The sequence below is a fragment of the Pleurodeles waltl genome, chromosome 4_1 (genome assembly GCF_031143425.1).
Source record: "Pleurodeles waltl isolate 20211129_DDA chromosome 4_1, aPleWal1.hap1.20221129, whole genome shotgun sequence".
In the NCBI taxonomy this organism is placed as follows: Eukaryota; Metazoa; Chordata; class Amphibia; order Caudata; family Salamandridae; genus Pleurodeles; species Pleurodeles waltl.
The window spans coordinates 180767195-180792908 of record NC_090442.1 but is presented as its reverse complement, the minus strand read 5'-3'; the positions used below and the strand labels follow the sequence as shown (position 1 = coordinate 180792908).

The window sequence follows — 25714 nt, the reverse complement described above, 5'->3', positions numbered from 1 at the left end:
CTGTCATCAGAAGGCAGGTAGACCATTGCAAACAAGTGTGAGGGTGCATTCTACCAGAGGTATATCTGCGTCCTGTGCGCTGTTTGCAGGTGTGTCAATTCAAGACATCTGTCGGACTGCGACATGGAGGACAACTCACACCTTCATGCAGCATTATTTCTTGGACACAGAGTCACTTTGGGATGCAGCCGTCGGGCAAGCGGTCCTTAGAAACCTGTTCCAATGAAGGTGAGCTAGACAATTCCTTCCCTCCATCCGCTTATTTTGTATTATCTCACATTTTCTTTTAAAGTAATTATTTTCTACTCCCTGGGCTGTAGATCGTAAAGACAGTGTATGTACATATTGTCATGCCAGTTCACATTTCACAGTGCTGTGTTACTAATACAGGGAGTGCAGAATTATTAGGCAAATGAGTATTTTGACCACATCATCCTCTTTATGCATGTTGTCTTACTCCAAGCTGTATAGGCTCGAAAGCCTACTACCAATTAAGCATATTAGGTGATGTGCATCTCTGTAATGAGAAGGGGTGTGGTCTAATGACATCAACACCCTATATCAGGTGTGCATAATTATTAGGCAACTTCCTTTCCTTTGGCAAAATGGGTCAAAAGAAGGACTTGACAGGCTCCGAAAAGTCAAAAATAGTGAGATATCTTGCAGAGGGATGCAGCACTCTTAAAATTGCAAAGCTTCTGAAGCGTGATCATCGAACAATCAAGCGTTTCATTCAAAATAGTCAACAGGGTCGCAAGAAGCGTGTGGAAAAACCAAGGCGCAAAATAACTGCCCATGAACTGAGAAAAGTCAAGCGTGCAGCTGCCACGATGCCACTTGCCACCAGTTTGGCCATATTTCAGAGCTGCAACATCACTGGAGTGCCCAAAAGCACAAGGTGTGCAATACTCAGAGACATGGCCAAGGTAAGAAAGGCTGAAAGACGACCACCACTCAACAAGACACACAAGCTGAAACGTCAAGACTGGGCCAATAAATATCTCAAGACTGATTTTTCTAAGGTTTTATGGACTGATGAAATGAGAGTGAGTCTTGATGGGCCAGATGGATGGGCCCGTGGCTGGATTGGTAAAGGGCAGAGAGCTCCAGTCCGACTCAGATGCCAGCAAGGTGGAGGTGGAGTACTGGTTTGGGCTGGTATCATCAAAGATGAGCTTGTGGGGCCTTTTCGGGTTGAGGATGGAGTCAAGCTCAACTCCCAGTCCTACTGCCAGTTCCTGGAAGACACCTTCTTCAAGCAGTGGTACAGGAAGAAGTCTGCATCCTTCAAGAAAAACATGATTTTCATGCAGGACAATGCTCCATCACACGCGTCCAAGTACTCCACAGCGTGGCTGGCAAGAAAGGGTATAAAAGAAGGAAATCTAATGACATGGACTCCTTGTTCACCTGATCTGAACCCCATTGAGAACCTGTGGTCCATCATCAAATGTGAGATTTACAAGGAGGGAAAACAGTACACCTCTCTGAACAGTGTCTGGGAGGCTGTGGTTGCTGCTGCACGCAATGTTGATGGTGAACAGATCAAAACACTGACAGAATCCATGGATGGCAGGCTTTTGAGTGTACTTGCAAAGAAAGGTGGCTATATTGGTCACTGATTTGTTTTTGTTTTTGAATGTCAGAAATGTATATTTGTGAATGTTGAGATGTTATATTGGTTTCACTGGTAATAATAAATAATTGAAATGGGTATATATTTTTTTTTGTTAAGTTGCCTAATAATTATGCACAGTAATAGTCACCTGCACACACAGATATCCCCCTAACATAGCTAAAACTAAAAACTAACTAAAAACTACTTCCAAAAATATTCAGCTTTGATATTAATGAGTTTTTTGGGTTCATTGAGAACATGGTTGTTGTTCAATAATAACATTAATCCTCAAAAATACAACTTGCCTAATAATTCTGCACTCCCTGTATGCATGTTGAAAATGTGTTATTCACTGCTTACTATCCTGATTCCAGCATGTGAATCTATGAAAGTTTCCAATACTGGAGAACTACAGTTACAGGTAAGTAACTTGTTCCTTCCATGTCTTTCGTTATTAATCATTTACTCCAAAATGTTGCCACGGCCTTCACATCGGCTTCTCAGTCATTAAGAACACAGATCTGTCCCTATGTAGGGGATCTAGCGATCAGCTCGATTAAGTTTTAATCATTGTGTGACAGGGTCATGAAGACACTCCAGTATAGCAGAATTTGGTGGCGATAGTTAAAGTACCAAAATTCAGTGCACTTACGGTATCTTGATGACCAAGAAGAAAATGTTCTCAGTGCAATTTACAGCATGTGGATTTAGAGATATCTGCTTATCTGCCTCTAGTACTCCATGCAAATGTCTATATTTTGTTAATGAACAACTCATCCCTGACCCGGGTCTTACTCAAATAGTGTTTAAGATTTCTTCTGTGAAAACACAAGAATGAGGGCAAAAAACAGATGAGAAGTGGCTGATTGACTTGGAAATTAAGAAAATCTTTAGCTTTCATCTTCATGTTAAATATCCTGGCACACCAGCTTTACCTTTCAAAATATTTTACTCTTCTAGATTTTTAAAAATATTTATTTTGTTATTTAATTTTACTTTTCTAATGGAAGCAGCTCCCTTTCTACACACACAAATTGCTAATTGAAAAGAAAAGTTCTCCATTATGACATCACCAGTAGCATTCATAAATACTACAATATCCTGACACACTTTCATAAAGCAAGTGTTTTTGTATAATAATTTTTTTAACTAAGTTCTTTCCAATCATTTTTTTCAACAGCCTATCTGAATATTTTATTTCACTTTTTATCCAGCTATAGTCAAAAATTAACTTAACCGCTTGATTGTTCTAGACCTATTTTTTCCTCCCTCTGAGCAGGGTAAAGTAGATGATTTAGGCCCAAGTCTCAAAAACCCTACCCAATCAATGAATCAATCAGTGAGTTTTATTTGATTACTTCAAGACAATCATAAAACACGAACAAAAAAGCCATTTATTACAAATTGAAACAAATTAATAAAATAAATATGACAGCTTTTAAAAGTTCATTGAGTTGCGCAAACAAATAGTTCTTTAAAAAACTCCCAACAACAAAACACACCAAGGGGCTAGTCAACATCTTTAAAAAAAGTAAAGTCAAGGTTTGTGCTGATTTAAAAAAAAAAAAAAAAAAAAAAAAAAAAAAAGGTTTGTTTAAAAATCTGCAATAAATATGTACGCGTAAGAGACACATCATATTTACAGAAAAAGATAAAGTGCACCAGAGTCTGGGTGGAGACTTCATGGGAAGGGCAGATTAAAACAGACACTGAGTCATATAGACCAAGGGGAAAGCGCTGGTTACTCCTAGTAGTACATAAACACAATTTGGTTAACATGTCTTTCTCAAACTCTAAGTAAGGTTTCATGCCACTATAGTATGAGCCATGACATAGTCCCTGACAGTGGGATTTTTTTAAGTTCACCCTTTTCTCAATTCGCCCCACAGAATAACATAGAACCTTTGTTTTACCCCTACTGCATCTGCATTAATTATCAAATGTGAGGAAATAAACAGTTCTGGTCCACCCAGGATTTCATGATATCCTTAATGTATCTCTCTTATTGAATTTCAAGGCCCCGGTCGCATGCTAGGAAGTCAGTGATGACAATACGATTCATGCGAGTCTGCTTAATTCCCAAAGGAGGAGCAGGGCAAGCTTGATACAATCATCAATATATGGAAGCCCCAGCTTCTTGTGTTCAAAAATGTGAACTTGATGGCAAGAGTCTTAGCATTCGCCTACAAAAGTGGTGCCCTTCCTACAGTAGTTTTGAACTGGGTTTCAGAGTTGAGAATGAAATTCTTAAGCTTAGAGGGGGCCTCCATAATAAGAAAAGGGGAATGGTCGAGTGTTTTAAACAATAAATCAAGATTTATGCTGATAGTTGAAGGTAGGACGGTTTGGTAATGGACTCCCCTCCATTTCAGTCTTAGTCCTTTGTCAGTGCTCTCCAGGTCCTTAATCCTTTTTTCAACAGGCAGTTCTGTGCCTGATGGCAAGTACATTTAAAGCTCATATGGATTGTGATCACTCATTCAGTATTCTATTGTCCCCTCCAGAATAGGCTAGCTCATTCATGCACTTTGAGATAAAAAAGAAAATGTATACCTGTGCCTTGCCCCAGCCTACAAAGGTAGCCCTGTGATTTGACTCATCCCCCAAGGTATCTGCATATTCAGGTTACCAATTTCTAACAAATATCTATAGAATTTGATTCCCCTTCTATTGTCTTATGAAGTGTTTAACACCTTATCCCAGATTAGGAAGGGATTACTTCAGGTAACATTGTTTCCAATTTTGGTGCTAACCCTCCTCCCCCGACCCGCCAAAATAACATTAACATCATTTAAAACTAAGAGATCTGTTCCTTAAAATAGTTATGACATGAAAAAGAGTATGAATATCTATATCCTTATTCTGCGTGTTAATGGAATTTTAAAAATTAAGGTAAAAATGAAAAGTATTTGGGAGTAGAACCCCAGAGGACTTTAATTCCATAGTGGTTGAAAGCCTTGAGCACCCCTAAGTTTCGAACCATGGTGAGTAAGCCCTCCCCCCACCCACACCCAGCTCAGCCACAGGTGGAGTGTTGCAGGGATGCAGAAACCTTCTTATCTATCCTAATCAATGTCCTCAGTAGACCAAGTTTCCTGAAACATACCAATATCATATTTTTCAACAAATGTTAGCCATTTTTTATTAAATTGCTTGAACTTGAAACCGAAGATATTCCAGCACACGAGGTTAATCAGGAGCTTGCCCGAGGATGAATTTGGGCTGATTGAACCGTTTTGAAATCTCGGTTGGGTTTTGTCTCCTTGTCTCTAAAGGAGTAGTTCAGTCAGTCTAATTTGTTCTGGTTGTTAAGTGTGGAAAATCAGTTTGGTACCATGACGTGCAAATACTGCTGGGTCCCGTTTATGCAGCATAGGCTGGGATGGAGGATTTCAGATGGGTAAAAGATGCCTGTAGAAAAAGCCTGACGGAAGCAGGTTAATGATACTGGGAATCATAATCCTGGCTGGGTTGTTTGAATTTACTCGGTGTGCCAAATATGAATGTTTAAAAGTGATGACCACACAGTCACCCCTAATTTGTTTGGCACTAGGGTGAATCCATTCCGCTCTTCGAATGAAAAGTATATTGCTATAATCACTACGGTGAAAATCTGCACTCTTCGTTAGCCAATGGTACACTTTGTTTTTTTAATTGTTCTCTGGATTCTCCCAAGGCTGATGGCAAGGTGGGGACATTTGTCATAACCACATAAGGGCAGCATTTTGGAGGGGGAGATTAAATTGACAGCATGGATGTATGTTGCCTGTGCCCCACGAATCAGGCCTATTCGTTAGTTTATCAGAATAGCCCCTTGCTGCTACGGGCTGGGCTGGTGGTTCCCCTTGATGACACTTGGTGTTCTAGCTATTAATTGCCCCTTGTGGTTTGCTACTAGGGAAAGGAGTAGCTTCTCCTATATATTTAGGATTTATTTTCTCAGTGTATGAGCTACAAGCATTCAGCTGCTGGTTGAATACAGGACAGTCCTGGCATATGATGGTCCTCAGTAGTGGATCAGAGTAAAATTGTTTGTTCGTAATTTTTTCATTTGCCATTTCTAACCCATGTAGCTTCTTCACCAAAGGGTCTAAGCAGGATTCTACAACTTCCTTAAATTTCCTTGCCATTACATTCCAAATATGGTTAATGGAATCATCCTCTGAACACTGGGTCAAGACATTGTGCAAGCTCTTCTTCTATATCTTGGTAAAGCCCGTATTAGTACAATTATATTGTCCACTCAGGCGTTTCAGCCTTTTTTTTTTTCTTTTGGCCAAGGGGCCACAATTGCTATGGTTTCATTTATATATGGTGCTGGTTTCCTTCTCAAAAGGCTCAATTGGCTAAGTGGTGATTGACCTATTACAGTCTGCGATGGTAATTGGTCGCTCACTTGACTCAAGCGATAAGCATCTCAGCCAGGTCAATCTCCTTCATAATGACCCCCATGGCCCTGGCCAGGAAAGAGTCTAAGGTGGTATTGTTAGGTACATTGGAGTTTATTGCACTTGGGAGTTGTTTTCTTCCGATGAGACAATGTATACAACAGTCAGATTCCAGATGAGAACAGTGTAGATGAGAAAATAGTGACATGGCAACCATGCAAAACCATAACTGTTAGTACCATCTCCCCAATGGTGCCTGAAGGGGCAAATGAATGACATCTCAGAGTCAAAGCCAAGAGTGGCGGCCCAGCCCGATATCTTGAGGCTATGACAGGTCTGGTCTTGGCCCAGTCACGTCTTGCACTGTTGCAAATGTTGCAGTAAATAGTGCTTGAGTCCCCACCCCCTGGGAGCAGCAAGGGAGTCTGGGCCTTGGAGTCCTGGGGACCAACTTCGAGAGTGTTTTCTGCACACCTAATATCTGACAACCTTAGAACTTTGAGACTTGAGTTTACTTTGAAAAAGGGATGTGACCATGAGCAAGGACCACTTCCATCCAAAAAGGTCACGTCTCCTCACTTCTAGCATGGACAGTCTGCTTCTCAGGCTGGATCCAGGTGTTTCTGCTTTGTACTTAAATTCTGCCTCTGCTCGGTGACGTTTGTGGGTTTGCGTATGCGTCTTCCACGCAAACCAGCCTTAGCTTTCCATTACACCTTTCAGCACCACTTGCCTTCCAGCTCACTCTGTGTTCTCTCTTAAGGCATTCGCTGGCATTTTTGTTTTGTTTTCGCACTTGTCACCCACAGTACACTTCAGCATCAGTTAGCCCTAAGTTAATGTTTCTTCTTTGTGGAGTGTCTTTTGCTGGATGTTGGGCCTTGCTATTTTCACAGCAGTACGTTTTCAACTTGAATGTTGCAGGAAAAGATGTTTGCTCAGCCTCTTACGGGGTCTACTGTAAACAGTCCCTTGTCCTACATTTGCTACTAAAATAATACTTAGCCATAACCGCGCTAAAGTGGAGAGATCAAGGAAGTTCAGTGTGCATTTCTTGTCGAATATCGGTGTGCAAGCGGCTTGGATGGTTGTCATAAATTTCAATGCTACTCTTGGGCTGCCAGAGATGTGTGTCTCATCTTTATACTGCATACAAAGCCTTGCAGGGTACAGCATGGCCTACTTGATATTGTAAGCTTTCAGCAGATTCTTCAATTCCACAAAAGCCCAGCACTGCTTCTGTGAAATCTAGGAAAAGGGATGTCTGAGAGCCCTAATGCTGTAGCTAGTCTCAATGCACTGTTATGATCACAGTAGTTCAGTAGTTTAGCAATTATGGGACGGGGATGGGGGCAACCCAGGGGTGGCCTGTGGCCAAGCGAACTATGTGCTCACTCGACCACCAAAAGCTCAGAAAGGTTGGACCTGGAGTAGTTTTGACAAATGTCTCTGGTTTACCAAGGTTGGTTGATTCTGGGAGCCTGCTGTGCAGACAATGTTTGGGCTTGATCTCAGGAGTCAATGTTTTTATTCTGTGCAGCAATCCTAGCCATTGCCTTTTCGATTTGATGCCACATTGTTATTACTGTCCAGGGAGCCATCTTCTAGTTCAGAGAGCCTCCTTTGCACTTCATCTAGTCGATCACAAGGTTTGTCTAGTAATTGATCTTTCATTATATCCATTCATGCTGTTTGGCCAATTTTGGTGTCAATCGCCCATAAACTTGTCTTCTTGTTGAGGAGGATCAATTTGATATCTGTGTCGTTCTGGTCAATCGTAGCTCCATTGTCCTGAGCTCCAGTTGGGAACTCAAGGCTTGATTGTGAGCCAGTAGGTTTCTTGTGGTCAAACCTGAGCTTGCTCTGTTTGGCTTCTCTTTTCCTCTTTTTGTAAACCACCTTTTGTTGTCTTAGGGACAGATACTCAATGGTGAAGTTATCCATAGTCTGTTGGAGCACCCAACTAGCAGTAACTGAGCTTTGTAGTACAAACAGGGGCTGATCACCTCCACCAGTAATAGGCCCGCTATGTCATGCTTCCGTCCACTGCACCGGCGTTCATGGTCTTACGCATCCGTACTTCAGCTCCAGTTTGCGCATTCACACCTAAGGCTTAGACTCCAAATCCTCCAATACCACCTAAGCAGCATCTTCCGGGCACCCAGAGTTGGGTCTCTGATCCATTGCGGGGATCAACAGGGGCTCAGTGCTTGCCCCCTCTAACGATGGCTGGGACACTCGTGAGTCTGCAACATAAGAGTTTTATTAGAGCTTGAGGGAACATCCTCAGCAACTACACACCACTCTTGGATGGCGGTATTCCACGCCCCCTCTAATGTGATCACTTTAACCTTTCTATGAAGCATCTATGACGAGTGAAAATGGGATCAAAAGATTTCTGAAATGGAACTTCCTATAACATGTTGATTCTGTTGCACCACCATACAAGAGACTTACTGAGTTGGTCAGTCTTATATTTACCTCAGTCGCTTGTCTTTCACTACCACTGGTCCTATAGGCATTCCTGCAGTGGACACATTTATTGTCTGACATTGAGTACCAGAAAAAAGGGAAATGCCACGCTTCCCAGTATGGATGACACATTTCTAATTAATGTGGTTAGTGTTGCTTTCTGAGGTACAAACCTCAGACATATAAATGGCATTCTTTTTGACTTTTGAGAAACTTTAGCTTGTAGTGTCTCTATCGTTAATCCTAAATGCTGTATCTTCTGCACAGAATGTAATGTTGACTTTGTTGAGTAGGTATGCCAAGCTCATTCTGTGAGGGCACCTGGTCACACAAGGGGTGGAAGACGAGTGGGACACCTCATTTTACCCCTGTGAATCTGGTGAACCACAAGGCTAAATGGCCTACTTCTCTCTGCTTCACCGGAGACAAAATCTCTCCCTGTCCTTGAGTTGCCTCTATGGCATCTCAAAACATATTTTGCATTTTGTGGTGAAGTGAGAATCTAGAAGACCTATGAAATGCACATTGTGTTTGTCTTTCTAAGTCTTCTTCCCTCCATTCCCTCGAAACGTAGGGCATTTGTCAGAGAGCTGCCATTGTGGCTAAAAAAAAAAAAGTGAAGAGATGTATTCCAGAAGATTTCAGCTAAAAAACACTTTAGCTGTTGAAAAATGGTGGAGGAGTTTGAAAACGAGTTTGACTCTTTTTCACAATTTGTTGCTGAATTCAGACAAATCCTCTCTGAAGCCATCTACCTGTGTTCAGTTCCTATGTGTAGTTTCAGATACAGGATCAGGAAAAGTGTCCCCTTCACAGGAGAGAATTCAAAGACTTCATACCTTGCCAGGATAAGTTTGGAAGTTGGGGAGCGCCTCTATCCACCTGATCAAATACCTGCTTCATTCATCCCTCTCATCCTATTCTGACTTTTGTGTTTGCATCTTTGCCAGGAGGAGATGTATGTTCAGCAGTTCCAAATCGCTGTATCATTCGACAACTACAGCAAGCTTAAATCACATCAGCACTTACCTAATGGCTGTTGAGGATCAACGTTGCAGTAGCTCTGTATTTCAGCATAAGACAGTGTAATATGTAACAATGACAGTCGTATGGAGGACTGGGGTACTCCTCTGTTGGAGATGGGAGCAGTGTGACACTAGTCCCAAGAAGAAAAGGAGTTTATTGGTGTACTAGATCTTGAAGTTATGGGATGGGCCACCATATTTCCTGCCAAGATTAGCAAACTTAATCTGTGTTGTAAGAAAGGTAAGTCAGCTCCGTATTTGTACTTGAAAGAAAACAGCAGACAAGGACAAGGTTTTGCAGTGAACTACAGCATTTCCATAACTGCAGAGCACCTCCTCAGAATCAGCACTTTGTGGTCAGATTCTGTCAGCTGCACTCGAACGCCAACCTCAGTTGGGAACTAAACTGCGTCCATTTGGATCAACTCTTCATTGAGTCGGGATTGCTCAGCTTTGGACCTGGTCAAAACTGCAAGCAACAAGAGAGGTTGTCTTTTCACAAGCAGACAATGACAACTGGACTTGCAGGTGGATGCCTTTTTAAATTGCTGGCCTAAGACCTTTGTGTATACTCTTCCATCCTCCTTTGGGTGATGCAAAGCACAAGAGAGAAGTCTACGGCATGATTCTGACAGCTCTTGTCCAGTCTGTCAGTACTGGTTCACAAACCTTCACCAGATCTTGGAAGCCCCTCTTATGCCAGTAGATGCACATCCAGATCTGCTGATCTCAAATGAAGGGAAGATTCTCATGAATGAACCAGCATCTCTCAGTATATTGGCATGTCTCCTGAGCACCTGGAGTTCTCATTTAGTTATTTTTCCTGACACCCAGGAGATCTTTGCACATGAAAGAGCGTCTCCAATAAACAATTTGAGAAGATTCTGCTCCTGGTATCAGACTGAAGGGTTGCAGCCTGTGGACTAAGCCACACAACGTCCTACCATATCTGCTTCCTATAGCCTAGTTGGCCTCGGATACAAATCTATTAAAGTCAGTTTATGGTCCAAGTCTAGGTTCTGTAGGTTGGTGGACAGTCAATCTCTGTTCTCTGCAAGATTTCATCAAATAAGTGGGAATTTAACAATGTGGTTGGCTAGCTAATGAAGTACCCCTATTCACAAAGCAGATATTAAATTCCTGTCCTGGAAAGTAGTGGTTCTGCTCGAATTGACCTTTGCTCAGAGAATTATCAGGCTATACCTGTTCCTCAAATTTCATAAAGACACACTTGTACTGCACATCAATTCTAAAGTCATATAACTATGCCAATAGATTTTCACTTAAAGGAGCGTGTGATCTTGAAAGCTTTCTTAGAAAACCCAAAGTGTGCTACAGAGAAGTCACTGCATTCTTTGGAAGCTATCAACGGTACTAAAAATTTCAGAAGGCAAGATAAGAATTCTGCCTCTTTCGGCCATCTACAAAAGGGCTGCCATGTTTCAAAGTAATGTAGATTACAACTGCAACCACCTTTTTTCACTTAAAGGCTGACCACCCCCCCTCAGTTAACACAGTAAAAGCTCATTTTGAAGGACTGCTTCTGTCAACAGATTCCTCAACTTTAGAATATTCCCCTAGCATCAGACTGGATCAGAACGTTTTCAGCAATGTTCCTGCATGCCAGTCATACCATTTGGCTTCACACTGGTTATGTACGTACCAGGAAATGACAGATCAGAGCTGCATATAGGCTGCACCCTTGCGTAAAGACATCAGTTCCTTACTTTCCATGTCTTCAAAAGCTGATGTAGATCTCCACTCTCAAGTTTAACCCTCTGGTGTCTAAAAATAAGAAACTAGGGAACTTTGTCACTTCCGAAAATGTCTGACATTAAGCCATGCCATGATTGCAGGGAACATATGTCGCTCATGGGCCCTCAGTGTCTCTCTGGTGTCTTGGTGTAGTGCATTACTCAAACTTGTGCAAAATGTTTTCCCTTATGCACAATAAGCCAATCCGGGACTGGGAGGCGAATCTGTGTCAACAAGCATCAGAAAAAGTTGCAACCTTTGTGTAGGTCCAGCTACTCCTTCAGGTAGCAGGCCCAGTCTACCTTCTGGGGCAGTTCTTGCAATTGGTCCACCTCATGGTCGAAGTTCTCTGGTAAGTCCAAGTCAAAGTTAAAAGAAAGCACAAAATGGTGAAGCTCATCCGTGTCCAAGGAGAAGGTGACAGGGTGTAACAATGTTAGCCATTGTCCTCCCAGAATATGAAATCGATCACCCAGCTGATCCTGATACTGCCTGAGTTTCCTGGGCTATCGATGACAGTAAATCAAGGACATCGAAGAGGCGATGCTGCAGATTTTGTGTGGTTTTTTTGGCTCCCTCTGACTCTCGTTTAGGCCTCAAGGATCCGCAGGGCCTTTTAGTTCTGCTACCACTGGCGGGGCCTTACACTGCGCCGAATGACCCAATGGCCCCCATTCCAGGTCCAGTACCAACTCAAGTACAAACACCTACTCTAGTGCCTACATTGCACGAGGCCAAGATGCTGACATCATAATAGCCAAATGAAGGAGATTCTGGTCCTGATATCGGATTCCATACCGACTTCAGCCCCATCTCATGCTATTATATTACTAAAGTGCAAATGGGTGTCATACAACCTTATTTTGAACCAATACCTCTACCATGCCGGGCATTCAAACAAAGGCTTTGTTATTTTATTGACTCCAGTTCTGAATAGTGTACACCACCAGGCGGGAGGTGGTGATGACGGTGTGATTGAGGATGGTGATTATCCCCCTCATTAAAATGAGCAGATTCTACATTTGGACCACCTTTTGACGTGAGTGCATCATTTGCGGTTGTGGTTCAAGGGGCAGGTGAGGTCCTGAATTTACTGCTTCTACATTTGAAACCAAGAATGGTGTTCCCAAAGAAATTCTACACCACATCTGACCCCTTGCTTTCCTTTAACAAGGGATCAAGGAATTCTTAAAATAGCATTTCAGAGCATTTTCACTGGTTGAAGCCTCCGTCAAATAGGTGGAAACTTAACAGTGTGCTGTGATGGGCATCTGTCCCGAACCATGTTCCTACTCGCTAGTGAACAGGTAGGTGGTCAGGTGTCTCAGTGATGGATGTGTGAATACTAATTTGGGGAGGTCATCTGGTGCAGGTGGAAATCAGACGATTTTGGGCTCTAGCGGAAGCCCAAATCCATTTCAGTCTATTGCAGCTATGAGCCATTTATTTGGTGTTGAAGGCTTCCCTGCCATCCATCAAGGGGAGGCTGGTTCAGGTATTCACAGACAACTCTACCAACATAATAATGCAGCAACAAGTAGGTCAAAATGGGGTTCTGTGTCAGGAGGCTGTGTACCTTTGGCACTGGCAGGAGCGTGAGGGCATTTTCCTGATTCTGAACCACCTGGTGAGGTCACTGAATAACAGAGTAGATGAGCTCAGTTGGCAGCATCTAGTCGATCACGAATGGGTGTCTACATGCGGAGGTGGCACAGGGCATCTTCCGACTGTTGGTGAGAACTCCTAGCTAGATATTTTTGACTCATTAGGGAATGTGCACTTTCAGAGATTTGCACATTGGAGTTTCTGCAAAGGGACTTTACTGTCAGAAGCATTCCGAATACTATAGAACACTGGACTCTTGTGTGGCTTCCATCCCTGACCCTCCTCGTGGCTCCAGATTGGGCTAGAAGAATGTGGTACCCAGAACTGATCAGGCTCCGACTATGAGAGAATCTCTTTTTGCAGCACAATGAAGGGTCCATCACTTCAGCCTGGGCAATCTACACCTCCATGCGCAAAGTGGTGGCAGTTAACTGTATTTGATCTGCCGCTTTATGTGGTAGATGACCTCCTTGCCTCCAGGCAACCTTCCACGAACTTCATCTACACCAGGTGCCAAGACGACTTTGTGGCCTGGTGTAAAGTCCACAAGACATACTCCTTGCAAGCTAAACTGTCAGCTGTCCTATTCCTCATTTTGCTTTTGACCTAGCCAGACCTTGCACAAGGCTAAATTAAAGGTTATTTACCAGCATATTTTGCCTTTTTACGTTTACCAGACTAACCTTCCTTGTTTAAATCACTTGTGTTGTTGTTTATTAAAGATTTTACACATGTTTCTTCCCAAACTTTTTATGATGCTGTAATGGAACCAAAACCTGGTCTTGATGTTTCTCATGTGTATACCCTTTGAGCCAGTGCACAGGTGCTTGTTGCTTCTTCTGACCTTAAAGTCTGTCTTACTCATTCCGATCACTTCAGCTTGTTCACTGCTGGTGTAACAGCCCTACATTACCTTTTTCCCAGGCAAACTAGTGCTGATGACTCCGGTGACAGTGACGTACTTGCCTAAAATCAGGACTGCTTTCAATGTTGGGCAATCCATCACACTCCCAACGTTCATAACCCCTCACCACCCCTCCAAACTCTCAATCAGTAGATTTGTAGAACACTTTTTGTCACCTGGAGGGTGTCCAAATGCTGGCAGGGTCCAGTTGATTAGCTGCATAGCCAGGTCTTCATGGACTTTCGGAATTATGAAAGAGATGGGGAGGTCTGGGGATAAAAGGCTAGGTCATTCCATATCTTTGCTGTTCGGTAGGAGAAGGAACGACCTCCGCATCTGCTAGATCTGATAGTGGGGGGAATGGTGAGGGCTAGAGAAAGGGAAGTGGAGCAGAGGTGTCCTTATGGGCTGATGGAAATTCAGACGGTGGTTCAATTAGGCTTGTCCACAGATGTGTAGGGCCTTGTATGTGTGGGTCAAGAGCTTGAACTGGCATCTTTCTGTATAGGGAGCAAGTGGTGTTCCCTGAGGTAGAGGATGATGTGGGCTCGTCTAGGGATGAGTCTGGTTGTCGCTTTCTTTGTGGTTGTCTGAGGAGGTGACTATAATAATGGGTGACCAAAGAAGAGTAAATGGCGCTGCTTCTCATATATCCAATATATTTCCGATACTACTGATGGTGCACTTAAAAGAAGATCACCCTCTGCTTCTTAATCTCAGTGACGAATCACTGATAATCATGTACATGTATATAAGGCACACATCCAACATCAAGTCCATTAAATCAAAGTCTGTATATTTATTCCTTAATTCGACCACAAATTGTGCGTATCCTTATTCTTGAAATCTTGAATCTCCAGGCAGTTGGTATTCATTCACTATCGGAGTTCGCTAACATCCATTCCAACACGTGTTTCGGCAGGGGTGTTCCCCATGACTTCCTCAGGGCTGCAATTATACATATATTTTAAATTATCCATCCAATCCATCTTACAATCAGAAAGTTATAATTTGTATACATCACTCATGCAAAGAGTGGGAAATGTGCAGTAAGCAATTCATGCCAATCCTCCTAACAAATAATAATATTAAGTGAAGTCTGTGTATTCCAAAAGAGCTGATTTAACACCCTATTAATGATAATGCATGCACAAATTCATCATGCAATTACAATAAGGAGAACAGAGAAGCAAGCAGGCACTTTTGAATAGAAAAACTCAGTATTTACTCCATATTTTACAGATCTTTTCAACCGCATTCTGGTTCCCCGATGTACAAGCATACAAGTGTGTAAATTATAATTAGTGTTAATGGGATATTTAAATAAAAATGTCAAAACGAAAGAAGAAAGGAGAATCCTCCACCTCACAATAAATACCTGCTGGATCTATATTTCTATCTCTCTTAGGTTCCTTATGAATCTCAATTGATGACTCCTAAAATGAAATCAGTATAATTAAATAACACCATAAACCTCGAAACACTATCCAATGAAGATCCAAGTATGTAAAATATTAATAACCCATCCTGAACTTTGAAACAAAAAGCTCCCAGTCTGTTAATGTACTCTCTCTAAATCCGTGTAAACGCTATCAATTACTTAAAATTCCTATGCTATATTGCCAAATATTTAGTACATAACTTACTCAGTAAATAAGTCAGAGCGATGTGGCTCCTGTCATTATAAAGTTCCCCGAGAGTCCACACCTGAGCGATAGCACGTATGCTGTATCAAATAAACCGAGCCAGTTCAAAATTTTGGAACTCGCCGCAAATATATTTCATTAGAAACCCACATAACTGGCCCAATTCTAATACCCGGGGAGCTTTTAGAGTATCCCATTCATAAGCACTCACTCAGAAATGATGTAAATATGACTTAGAAAGCCTATAATTTCAAAAATAGAAGAACCGCTTACCGCATTGTCACTATTTCTGAACGTCGCGAGCCCAAATGCATAACTCGCCCAACCCTAATACCCAGGGAGCCTTTCGAGTATCCTCTTTTCATAAACGCTCACTTAGGAAATATGTACATATGACTTTAGACAGCCTATATTTTCAAAAATAGAACCGCTTACCACATTGCCGCTATCTCTGAACTTCGCGAGTACGTCTATTATTGCTATTTGCAGTCCGTTGTTTACTATCCCCTTTTATCTTCTCGTTCCACCATGGAAATAGAAATAGGACTAACTCTATTAACCACATTGCTCGTCTGCCATATTTATGGTCCACTCTTACCTGTCACATATATTATAACAATCGTACATTTGCAAAAATACTCATAACTATAAAAGGAGTCAGATTCCACTATCAAACTAAAAGGACAGCACTATGCTATCTAAACAAGAACTTTTTAATCTGCCTGATTAAGATATTATTTTAAAGCCACTGCTTCCCATACACTATATACATATGTGAGTACATATACATGTATAGTTGCACATTGGTACCCAGGACAACCTGTAATCGCATAATGCCTTCAATCCATATCCAATACATTGAAAAACATAAAAGTATGAGTATTGAACAGTAAATCTAAAGTATAGTCAAGTACCCAAGAAATATTCCAATTCTGAATCAGTATTCAGACTTTTTTCAACCGCTCGTAATCTCATGATCCACATTGCCTCCCTTCTCCTCAATTGCAATTCTCTGTTACCACACCTGGGGTCTACAGGTATATGTTCAAAGCCAAAAATGTTTTTTTACATTTTTCTTCACATTGGATTTGTCACACATTCTTAGGTGTTGTACTATAGGATATCTTTCATCCTCCTGTTTTATCGCCCGCAAATGTTCCCCAATCCTAACTTTCAAGGGGCGAATGGTGCTTCCCACATAGAGCCGCTCACACTTACATAATAATATATAAATAACATATGATGTCAGACAAGTAATATTTGATAGTATCTTGAACTCGTGTCCATCATGGTCCATAAATTTCTTCTTGGCATGCCAGGCCCAGTTACAGACCCTGCACTAGCCACATTTGTAAAATCCCCTGCTACGTTCCATTAACCAATTATCAGTATTCACACATCAATGATAACTAGTACATAGAAGGTTTTTCAATGATCTCCCTTTGCGATATGTTATCTCGGGCCTATTTGTGATGAAATCCGCTAATGTCTCGTCCTGTCTTAGGATATTCCAGTGTCGAGTTAATGTCCTCTTCAGTGCATTAGAGGATGCCGAAAAATCCATAACCATAGTAACCCTATCCCTAAATTTATCTTTGTTTCCGTGATTGTAATGTATCATTCCTGTTAATCCTCTTGACTTGTCGTGTGGCATTCTCAATCACCTGTTTATGGTAACCTCTTTGGATAAAACGTTGTTCCATATCCTGAACACACTTGTCAAAATCTTTGTGGTTGTCTGAGGAGGTGAGCTGCAACCCCTGTGTATAGAGCATTGCCATAGTCCAGTCGTCTGGAGATAAGGGCCTGGGTGATGGTGCACCTTGAGGTTTGGGGTAGCCATTTGAATATCTTATGAAGCATGCAGAAGATGAACAAGCAGGAGAAAAGGCGACAGTTGAACTAAGTCATCCTAGTTAGCTTGTTGTCCAGAATGATGCATAGGTTCCTAGCATGGTGAGTGGGGATAGGAGTAGATCAGAGTTCTGTGGGCCACTAGGATGCGTCCCATGGGGAGACTTTGCGAAGATGAGTACGTCTGTCTTGACCTTGTTGAGCTTCAGGCGTTGTGATTCATCCAGTTGGCATTTATTTGTCATTCAGTTGTGGAAGTTGGTCTTGGTGTTGGTGGTGTCTTAGGAAAGTGAGAGAATGACTTTTGTGTGTTGTCACCATAGGATAAGATGTCTGATAGAGACTTCTAGTTGCAGATTCCTTACCTTAGAATTTTCCCCCAGGCGTCAGACTGGATCCGGAGATCTTTTTTTCAAGCAATACCCTTGTGAGTCAGTAGGTGGCGTTGGTCGACTCCGTTGGCGTCATAGTCGCCGTGATGACGTTGGGAGTAGTACATAGACGCTGCCTCAGCGCAAAGATCAGGAATGACCGGGCCCAAGTTATCTTGGTGGCTCTGGACTGGGCACGGAGAGTATGGTATCCCGAGCTATTGAGCATGGCGACAGATCCTCCACTCAGATGTCCTCTTCGGAAGGATCTTCTGTTGCAGCAGCAGGGGACGGTTCTCCACCGAATCTGTCCAATCTCCGCCTTCAAGTGTGGAGATTGAGCGGCGGTAGTTGGCAGCTTTTGACCTTCCACCTGAAGTCTGTAATGTTACCTTGGCAGCCAAGTGTCCCTCCACCAAAACGGTATACACTTGTCATCGGCATAAATTTGTGGCATGGTGTACCAACAAATCTGTTCTCCTCTGCTCCTCTTTCTGAGGTTCTTTTTTTTTTCTTCCTTTCTTTAGCCCAGCAGGGCTCTGCTTTGGGGCACCCTTAAAGGGTATTTATCGGCTATTTCAGCCTTTCTTAGGCTACCTGATCAGCCTTCACTCTTTAAGTCTCCTATTGTCAATAGATTCCTTAAAGGTCTCACCCTCTTATTTCCTCCCACTCCATTTATCATGCCTCAGTGGGATCTCAATCTTGTGCTTACTTTCTTAATGTGTACTCCATTCAAGCTGATGCACAATTGCCCTTTACGGCTCCTCACTTTCAAGACTGTTTTTATTGTTGCCATCATTTCTGCTCGCAGAGTGAATGAGCTTCAGGCTCTTTCTTCAAAGCCCCCATACTTGTCTGTGCACCCTGACAAAGTGATGTTACTCACTAAGGCTTCCTTCCTTTCCAAGGTTGTTGCGCCTTTTCATGTAGGACAGTTCATCACCTTGCCTACTTTTTACGCGCCCCCACATCCTTCTCATAAGGAGGAGAGACTCCACTGTCTGGACCCAAAAAGAGCATTTGTGTTCTATCTAAATCGTACTAAAGATTTGCAGATGGACTATCAACTCTTTGTTGGATAGGTGGGTGCGAAGAAAGGGAAGGCAGTGCAAAAACATAGCATCTCTCGATGGGTACTGCTTTGCATCAAGATGTGCTACGCTTTGGCCAAGAAGCAACCCCCTGAGGGCTTGTGCACTCATTCCACCAGAGCAACTGCTGCTTCCACTGCGTTAGCACGCGGAGTTCCTGTCCTAGATATCTGGCAGGCAGTTACGTGGGCATCCCTGCACATGTTTGCTAAACATTACTGCCTGGACAGTCAGGTCTGTCGGGACGGCTACTTTGGTCGTTCGGTCCTGCAGGACTTTCTAGTATGATCTTGGTTCGCAGCCCACCTCCGAGGATGGCATTGCTTGGGTATCTATTCTAAGGTTAGGAATCTGCAACTAGAAGCTTCTATCAGATGTACAAGTTACTTACCTTCTGTAACAATATATCTGGTAGAGACATGTTCTAATTGCAGATTCCTTACCGGCAAACCCATCCTCCCCACTCGCTAACTGATTTCTAGGGAGAGGGATTCCCCATTCATGGCCTTAGCTCTGGCACATCTCCGTGTTCTTAGCGGCTCTACGATTTGGCGTGGAAAGTTGTAAAAAGAAACTGACGTCACTGCACTGAGGCGGCGTCTATGTACTACTACAGACATCATCACGACTCCCGCGGATTCGACCGACGCGCAAGGGTATTGCTCGAAGGAAAAAATCTCCAGATCCAGCCTGACGCCTGGGGGTAAGTTCTAAGGTAAGAAATCTGCAACTAGAATATGTCTCTACCAGATATATTGTTACTGAAGGTAAGTAACTTGTACGTTTAGTCTATGGGAATTGACACTGCTGGCCAGAGGTTTCATATAAGTGTTGAAGAGGGTGGGGCTGAGCAAAGATCCTTGGGGTACTAAACAGATGATTAGCTTGGGGTCAGAGGTGAAGGGGGAAGGTGGACTTCTGCATTCTTCTGGTGTGGGAAAAAGCTATCCATCTGAGAGTGGCTCCTTGGATGCATACGTTTTAAGCCGTTTGAGTGTGTGGTGAAAGACCATATCGAAGGCTTCCTATAGGTCTAGGAAGATCAGAGCCCCAGTCTCTCCTCGGTCGAGTAGGGCTCAATGTCGTCAGTAGCCATGATGAGGTCTGTCTCGGCGCTGTGGTTGCTGAAGAATCTGGATTGAGAGGTATCGAGTAGGAGGTTCCGTTCCAGTTATGAGGAGAGTTGTTGGTTTTTGGCTTTTTCTAATACTTTGGACAGGAGCAGGGAGATTTGTTGGTAGTTGTTGAGTTCGCTGAGATCTGCTGATGGTTTCTTGAGTAGGGCTTTGACTTCTGCTTGTTTCCAGGTGGCCGAGGCAATTGAGGTATTAAACAAGGTGATGAGTATGTGGCTCATTCTGGCTTCACGTAGGTTGAAGATGTGGTGAGGGCATGGGTCGGTTGGGCCCCCTGAGTGGAACGAATTAATGATGGAGGCAGTGAGCGATGCAGCGCGCTGGCTCCACTCGGTTAGTTGGATGTCTGTGGTGGTAGTGGGGTTGTGTTGCTTGAAGTAGGTGGCCTTGAGCTGGGGTTTAAAGTTTCTGTAGATGTTGGTGATCTTGTCATGGAAGAAGTTTGTGAGGTTGTCACAGAGTTCCTATGAGGGGTTAATGTTTGTTGCAGCTGAGGGGTTAGGGAATTCTTCGACAGTGTTGAAGAGTTATTTGATGTTGTTAGACTTGATTCAGTACATGACGCTAATGCCTTTTACTTTGATTCTCACAACTGTCTATGATAGAGATTGAGGGCTGTCTTGAAGGTGTTCTTGTCAGTCAGGCCTTTGATGGTGCATCATCTCCTTTCCAGTTGTTTACAGTGTTGTTTAGTGGTTCTGAGGACTTCAGTGTACCATATAGCCTGCTTGGTGGACCTATAAACTCTACAGTCAATGAATCGGGTATGTACCTAGCAGTACCTAAAGAATGGTCCCAAGTTAAAATTTTAAGGCCTTATAGCTGTGACTATTTCTTAACAAAATACCACATACTTTATAATATATTGTTTTTTATCAGCAATTGCAAAGGGAATAGAGCAGGTTCATCCTACACCTGGTTAGTAAACATCAATAATTAGCATCTGTGACAACAGTGAGATAGGGTTCAATATACATCAAAGTTTCAATAAAACATAAGATCACATAGAGTGTGTGTGAAGTCCCTGTGATTCTTCTCTTATGTCATGTTGGTGGGACAAAGATTTACTTCTGATCCAGGTCAGATCAGATTTGAGGATGAGCTTGAGATTCAAAAACCACCCTGGATGCTCTAGTACTGCTAAGTGGACTGGTTCTGATCACGATCAGTATAAATCCGAAGGCCATCAAAGAGCACAAGGCTAAGCTCTTCATGTCCAGAGCTCGTGAAGACATTATTCTCAACCACGCTCGAGATCACATTCCTCTTTGTAGACGAGAAGGAAGAAACATAGGAAGCGCTTTGGGCAAGATAAGTTGCCCAGATTGCCTCGGACGCCCACATGATCAGTTTTTCTTGCCAGTGCCAAAATCTGTTGAACTGGCTCTACCATGTGCTGGTCTCCTTCCTTCTGGATCCATCTCCGCCAGTAACTCACTTACCAAACACCCTGCTGCCATTGACAACTCTGCCAGAGTTCCCGGCTCCAGGCACAGATCCTGCTGCATTCCTGAACGCCATGTTCAGTATATTTACCAGGAATCAACCTGGCCCCATGTTCATGCCCAGTGCTGCCTTGTGGTGTTTACCTGATGCTGACCTTCACCCCAGGTGGCCAACTATACACTTCCTTAGTCAGCGCAGTGGATGGTGCCACCCAAGGAGCTGCAGAGCGCGCCACCACCACTTTCTACTCCTTTTTCAGCTGCATAACCTCACCTACACAGACTCCGGTGGGACGCTCAAAAGATGCTCGAAGGGAGGTATTGGAAGAGATTATATCCATTATTTGCTTCAGACTTTGATCCCTTACTTTTTTTATGAGGAAGGAGCGGCTGAGAACTCCTTGGGCATTCCTGGATTATCTTCTGCAAGTGGCTTTAACACATCAGTGGAAGTGGAGTGGGCCCTCAAAGTCCGAAAGTTCTTGCACTTCATTCTGTTAGCAGAAAAGCAGCAGAAGTTCCAGCAGTTGATGTCAAAACAAATGTCTTCAGAGGTTCTTTTCCCTGATCATTCAGCCTCCAAACCAGCATTGCCTTTTAATAAGGCCTTACTGGACCCCATTTTGCAGGCTTGGAAAAATGCCATCTGTGCCCCAGTGGCCAGTCGGATAATGTCCAGGTGCTACAATTCTGCTCCGGGTTACCACACCTCTCTCTCTGCTCACCTGCCACCACAGAGCCTTATTATTCAAGTATCCTGCTCCTCTGGCCAGTTGCAAGAATGTTCCCCACTACCCCGGCAGACAGAGAAGCCGGAAAAGGAGAGGCTTCACTGCTGGCAGAATGGCATTGAAGTTACAGAGTGACAGCTGTCTGCTGGCATGTTACGTCCACGCCTTGTTAAATGGTTGTTCCTCATGTTTTGGAGACTCTACAATGCTATTTTCAGGAAGACCTTACAGATGGTCAGAATGCGGTTCAACGTATTGGCAGTCCTTGATACGGCAGGAAAAGTAGCCTCTTCCGTGGGCACATATAGATCCATAATGGCCATGTGTGGAGATTCCTACTTGATGAAGGTGTAGATGTCAGCTTGTGTAGCTCTGGTAATACACACCTGTCCCCTGGCACTGGGTCATTTGCACACAGGCTCCGTGATGCCATGTTTTGGTTAAGTAGGATACTCCTGAGTACTGAGCTTCAGAGAGCACCTGCAGGTCACACTCCAGGCCTCGCTTCTGACTGGGTTTAGCGCTCTGGCCGTAGAGATTGCTTCAGATAACTACTAAGCAGTAGGAAGGTGAAGCTGTAAATTTGATGTAGAGGTGGTCAGTTCATGGCCGGAGGGAGGGGGAACATCTTCCATTTCTGGTCAGGGTATAATAATCTTCATTTATAAGAATTCTACGAGTATATCTCTGTACAAGCGTCCCACAAAAGGAATTATGATCCGATAAACTGAGAGACGGGTCACAAATTGGGCACTGAATGTTTGCGACATGTCTTTGATTTTGCAAAGCAACCTGCATCATACATCACAGGGGAAGGGGCCACAGAATAGCATATTTAATAAATGTTAATTACGCGTCTGACTATTTGCGACCCTCTATGCTTGACTACGAACACAGGAATGTGTTTGCATTCCCAAACATTATATTTTTTATATACTTATTTATTTAAAGCTACTACTGAAATCCACAGAAAATTAACTCAAAAAAGAGTACAGTCTGCACATAACGCAAAACCTGCGATTTTTGTGATTTCGTGAATCACAGGATTTGCGATCGCAAATTTACTTAGTACATCAGGCTCCGTAAGACTTTAAAAAACCTGGATGCCTTTTCTACGTTTGAACCTCCAAATCGTTTTTATTTTATGAGTTTTTCCGGCGGCCTTCTACGGCAAAAAGATGACATTTTGTTGCAATTAAATGTGAGAAATATGCCCTGCTGGACATTTTGTATATATGACACGAAAAAATTGTCAAATGGAATCCAGGTTTCAGCAGTGCTTATAATTGAATCACTAATTTACTACAGTAGTAGTCATTAGTGAGGAGAGATGACTGTCACCTAAGTTAATCATCATAACATCATGCCAAAATCACCGAGTGACAACCACTCTCCACTGATCTCTGCAGTGCCTTGAAGGTCACAAGTTTGAGTCCTGGCAAGGCTAATTCAGCGTTCCCGTCTTGTGAGTTGGCCACGTTTATTAGCAATACATCGGGTAATTGTAACGCCTGTTATTTGTAGCGCTTAAAAACTGCACTGCTAAAAGTAGAAAGCAAATTGTTATTCAATTATGGATTGTACACTGAATTATAAGAGTACATCCACATAAAGCAGTCGCACTCCATACCAGGGACTGCTGTGGCAAAGTGTGCTTAGTGAATCCAAAAAATGATTGCTTTAAGATACTGTTTATTTTTTTATTGGCTTGGGCCCGACAGCTTTTCAGAAGCCAAGTTTTACAAAAACTTGGCAAAACTTTATAAAAACATGAAAAAACGAGCATTAAAAGAGCTGGCACCCAGCGCCAGATGTTTGTTTCAGTTTTCCACTGTCATATTTTTCAGAGTACTAAAAAATAAACCTAGAGAACCTTCAGAAGATGCAATTCTAGATTTCGTATTTACACGGATATGAAATCTTTGTTACTATGTTTACTTTAACTTTAATTTTTTCCCTTTCTTTTGTTTCAGATGCAGGTTCTTGGTCACCAAGAATACCCTCCCTCTCCTATGTTCCACGTGCCGAGGTCTTCTGCCCGACAGCCGTCTGCACCCCCTGATCACCTTCAGCACAGTAGCCACCATGGCCCAAGCCTGTACTATCCCGGTGGTTCAACTGAGGACCTCCAGCCTGGTCACACTTCGGCTTCACTTATCAAGGCTATTAGAGAGGAGCTGCTGCGGCTCTCTCAGAAGCAGACTGCGGTACAGAATTTCCATAGCTGATTCTGGCACCGTTCTAGTTGCTGTGAACCTACAGTACTTCCTATGGAAGCAAGACTCATCAAAAAACCCATGGGGACTTAGAAGCACCTGAGAATCGTCAGTCGATGGAGTGTCTCAGATAGGTGCGTCCACACACAAACAAGAGGGAAAAGAGCAATGAATCACTCAACTCCTTACCTATGTATTATTGATGGTCATTTTTCTAAATTTATTGTGGTTCTATTAAGCATCCTTAAATTTCAGATTTACTGCAGACTATGTTAATTCAAGCAGATACGTGCAATCAGATATGTACAGATCGGTTGTTAGGATTCATCGCTAAAGGAAATGAAAACGTGCAACTTAATAGGAGAAAGCGAGAATGAAGAAGGGCCTTGCAGCTGTTTTGTGACCACTGTGGTAGGGTTCCCAGCGTTTGATTAGATGACTTCTGTTTTTGGATACCATTGGCAAAATGGAAAAGGCTTTGTTGACATTTGCAAATTAGTAAACAAAAAAAACAAAAAAAGTGGAGGACTGGAAGCAAAATAACTAATGTTACTTAATTTAATTTGTAACCTACCTTGCTGGTAATAGACCAGAAACATCTAGCTGATAGGACTTCTTTTTTCGTCCTCTTTTACTATTTCTTCTGGTGCTTAAGCGTCAAGTAACCCTTGGCGTCCATCATGGCCTTAGCATCATAGACCACAACCAGAAACTGGGTTGAGAAGTACACTATTCCAAAGGGAATGAGAATTCAAGACGTTGAAGAGCTGCATATTTATAAAAAGAATGGAAATGCTGGTTGATGTTGTAAAGCCAGCAATGAGTCGCAGAGCACATCTGTCAGTTTTTGTACTTTGTAGGCACACATTAATAGCACTGTAGTATTGTGTATGTTTTCCCATGAAAAATAACTTATTTTGTATATGACTGGTTTGTTGAGTTTCATAGAAAGACAAGCTTAAGTGCAAACAGAATAGCACTAAATCGTACTTTCTAGGGATTGTCACACCAGCTGTATTCTCAGCAAAATGGTCAAGGAATGCACTTTTTTCTGGAAAACAGTGGTTTACATAGTCATGATCCATATTGCCTTACATAAAAATATGGCACAAGGATATGTTTTCTAGATATCTTTACTGTGGGCATGCCCAACTCTGTTGTTTCCTTGACTGGGGCTTGGCCGTCTATTTGGTTACTCCAAAGTTCTTAGTATTGCATTGGAGTGCAGGTCAGTTATGTGGTGCCTTTTTGAGCTCTCCGCTTATCCTTTCTAATTTTTTAAAGATTCTTATTGCAGTTTGTTCTCTTCAAGCATATGTATAAACTAAGACTGGTCAGGTCTGCTATTAGTGTTAGACTTTTCATCCTTTCAACTAAAGACCCCATTTCTAACATTGGTGATCAGCGGTTGGGATTGCACTTGTATTTGTACTTGACATACAGTGATTAAGTGT

General features: G+C 42.7%; 1 protein-coding gene across 2 annotated transcripts in view; it reads left to right on the top strand.

Annotated features, from left to right (window-relative positions):
* The window catches only part of KIAA1549 (KIAA1549 ortholog), a 664130-nt gene extending 639370 nt beyond the window's left edge, over positions 1 to 24760 (top strand). Inside the window, exon 21 of one of the 2 annotated variants that reach the window (XM_069227988.1) lies at positions 24018 to 24760. In XM_069227988.1, the coding sequence (XP_069084089.1) occupies positions 24018 to 24272 (255 nt within the window). In that variant the 3' untranslated portion in view covers positions 24273 to 24760. The remainder of the gene's footprint in view (positions 1 to 24017) is intronic. The other variant, XM_069227989.1, reaches the window with a different exon arrangement.
* Positions 24761 to 25714: the final 954 nt, after the last annotated feature.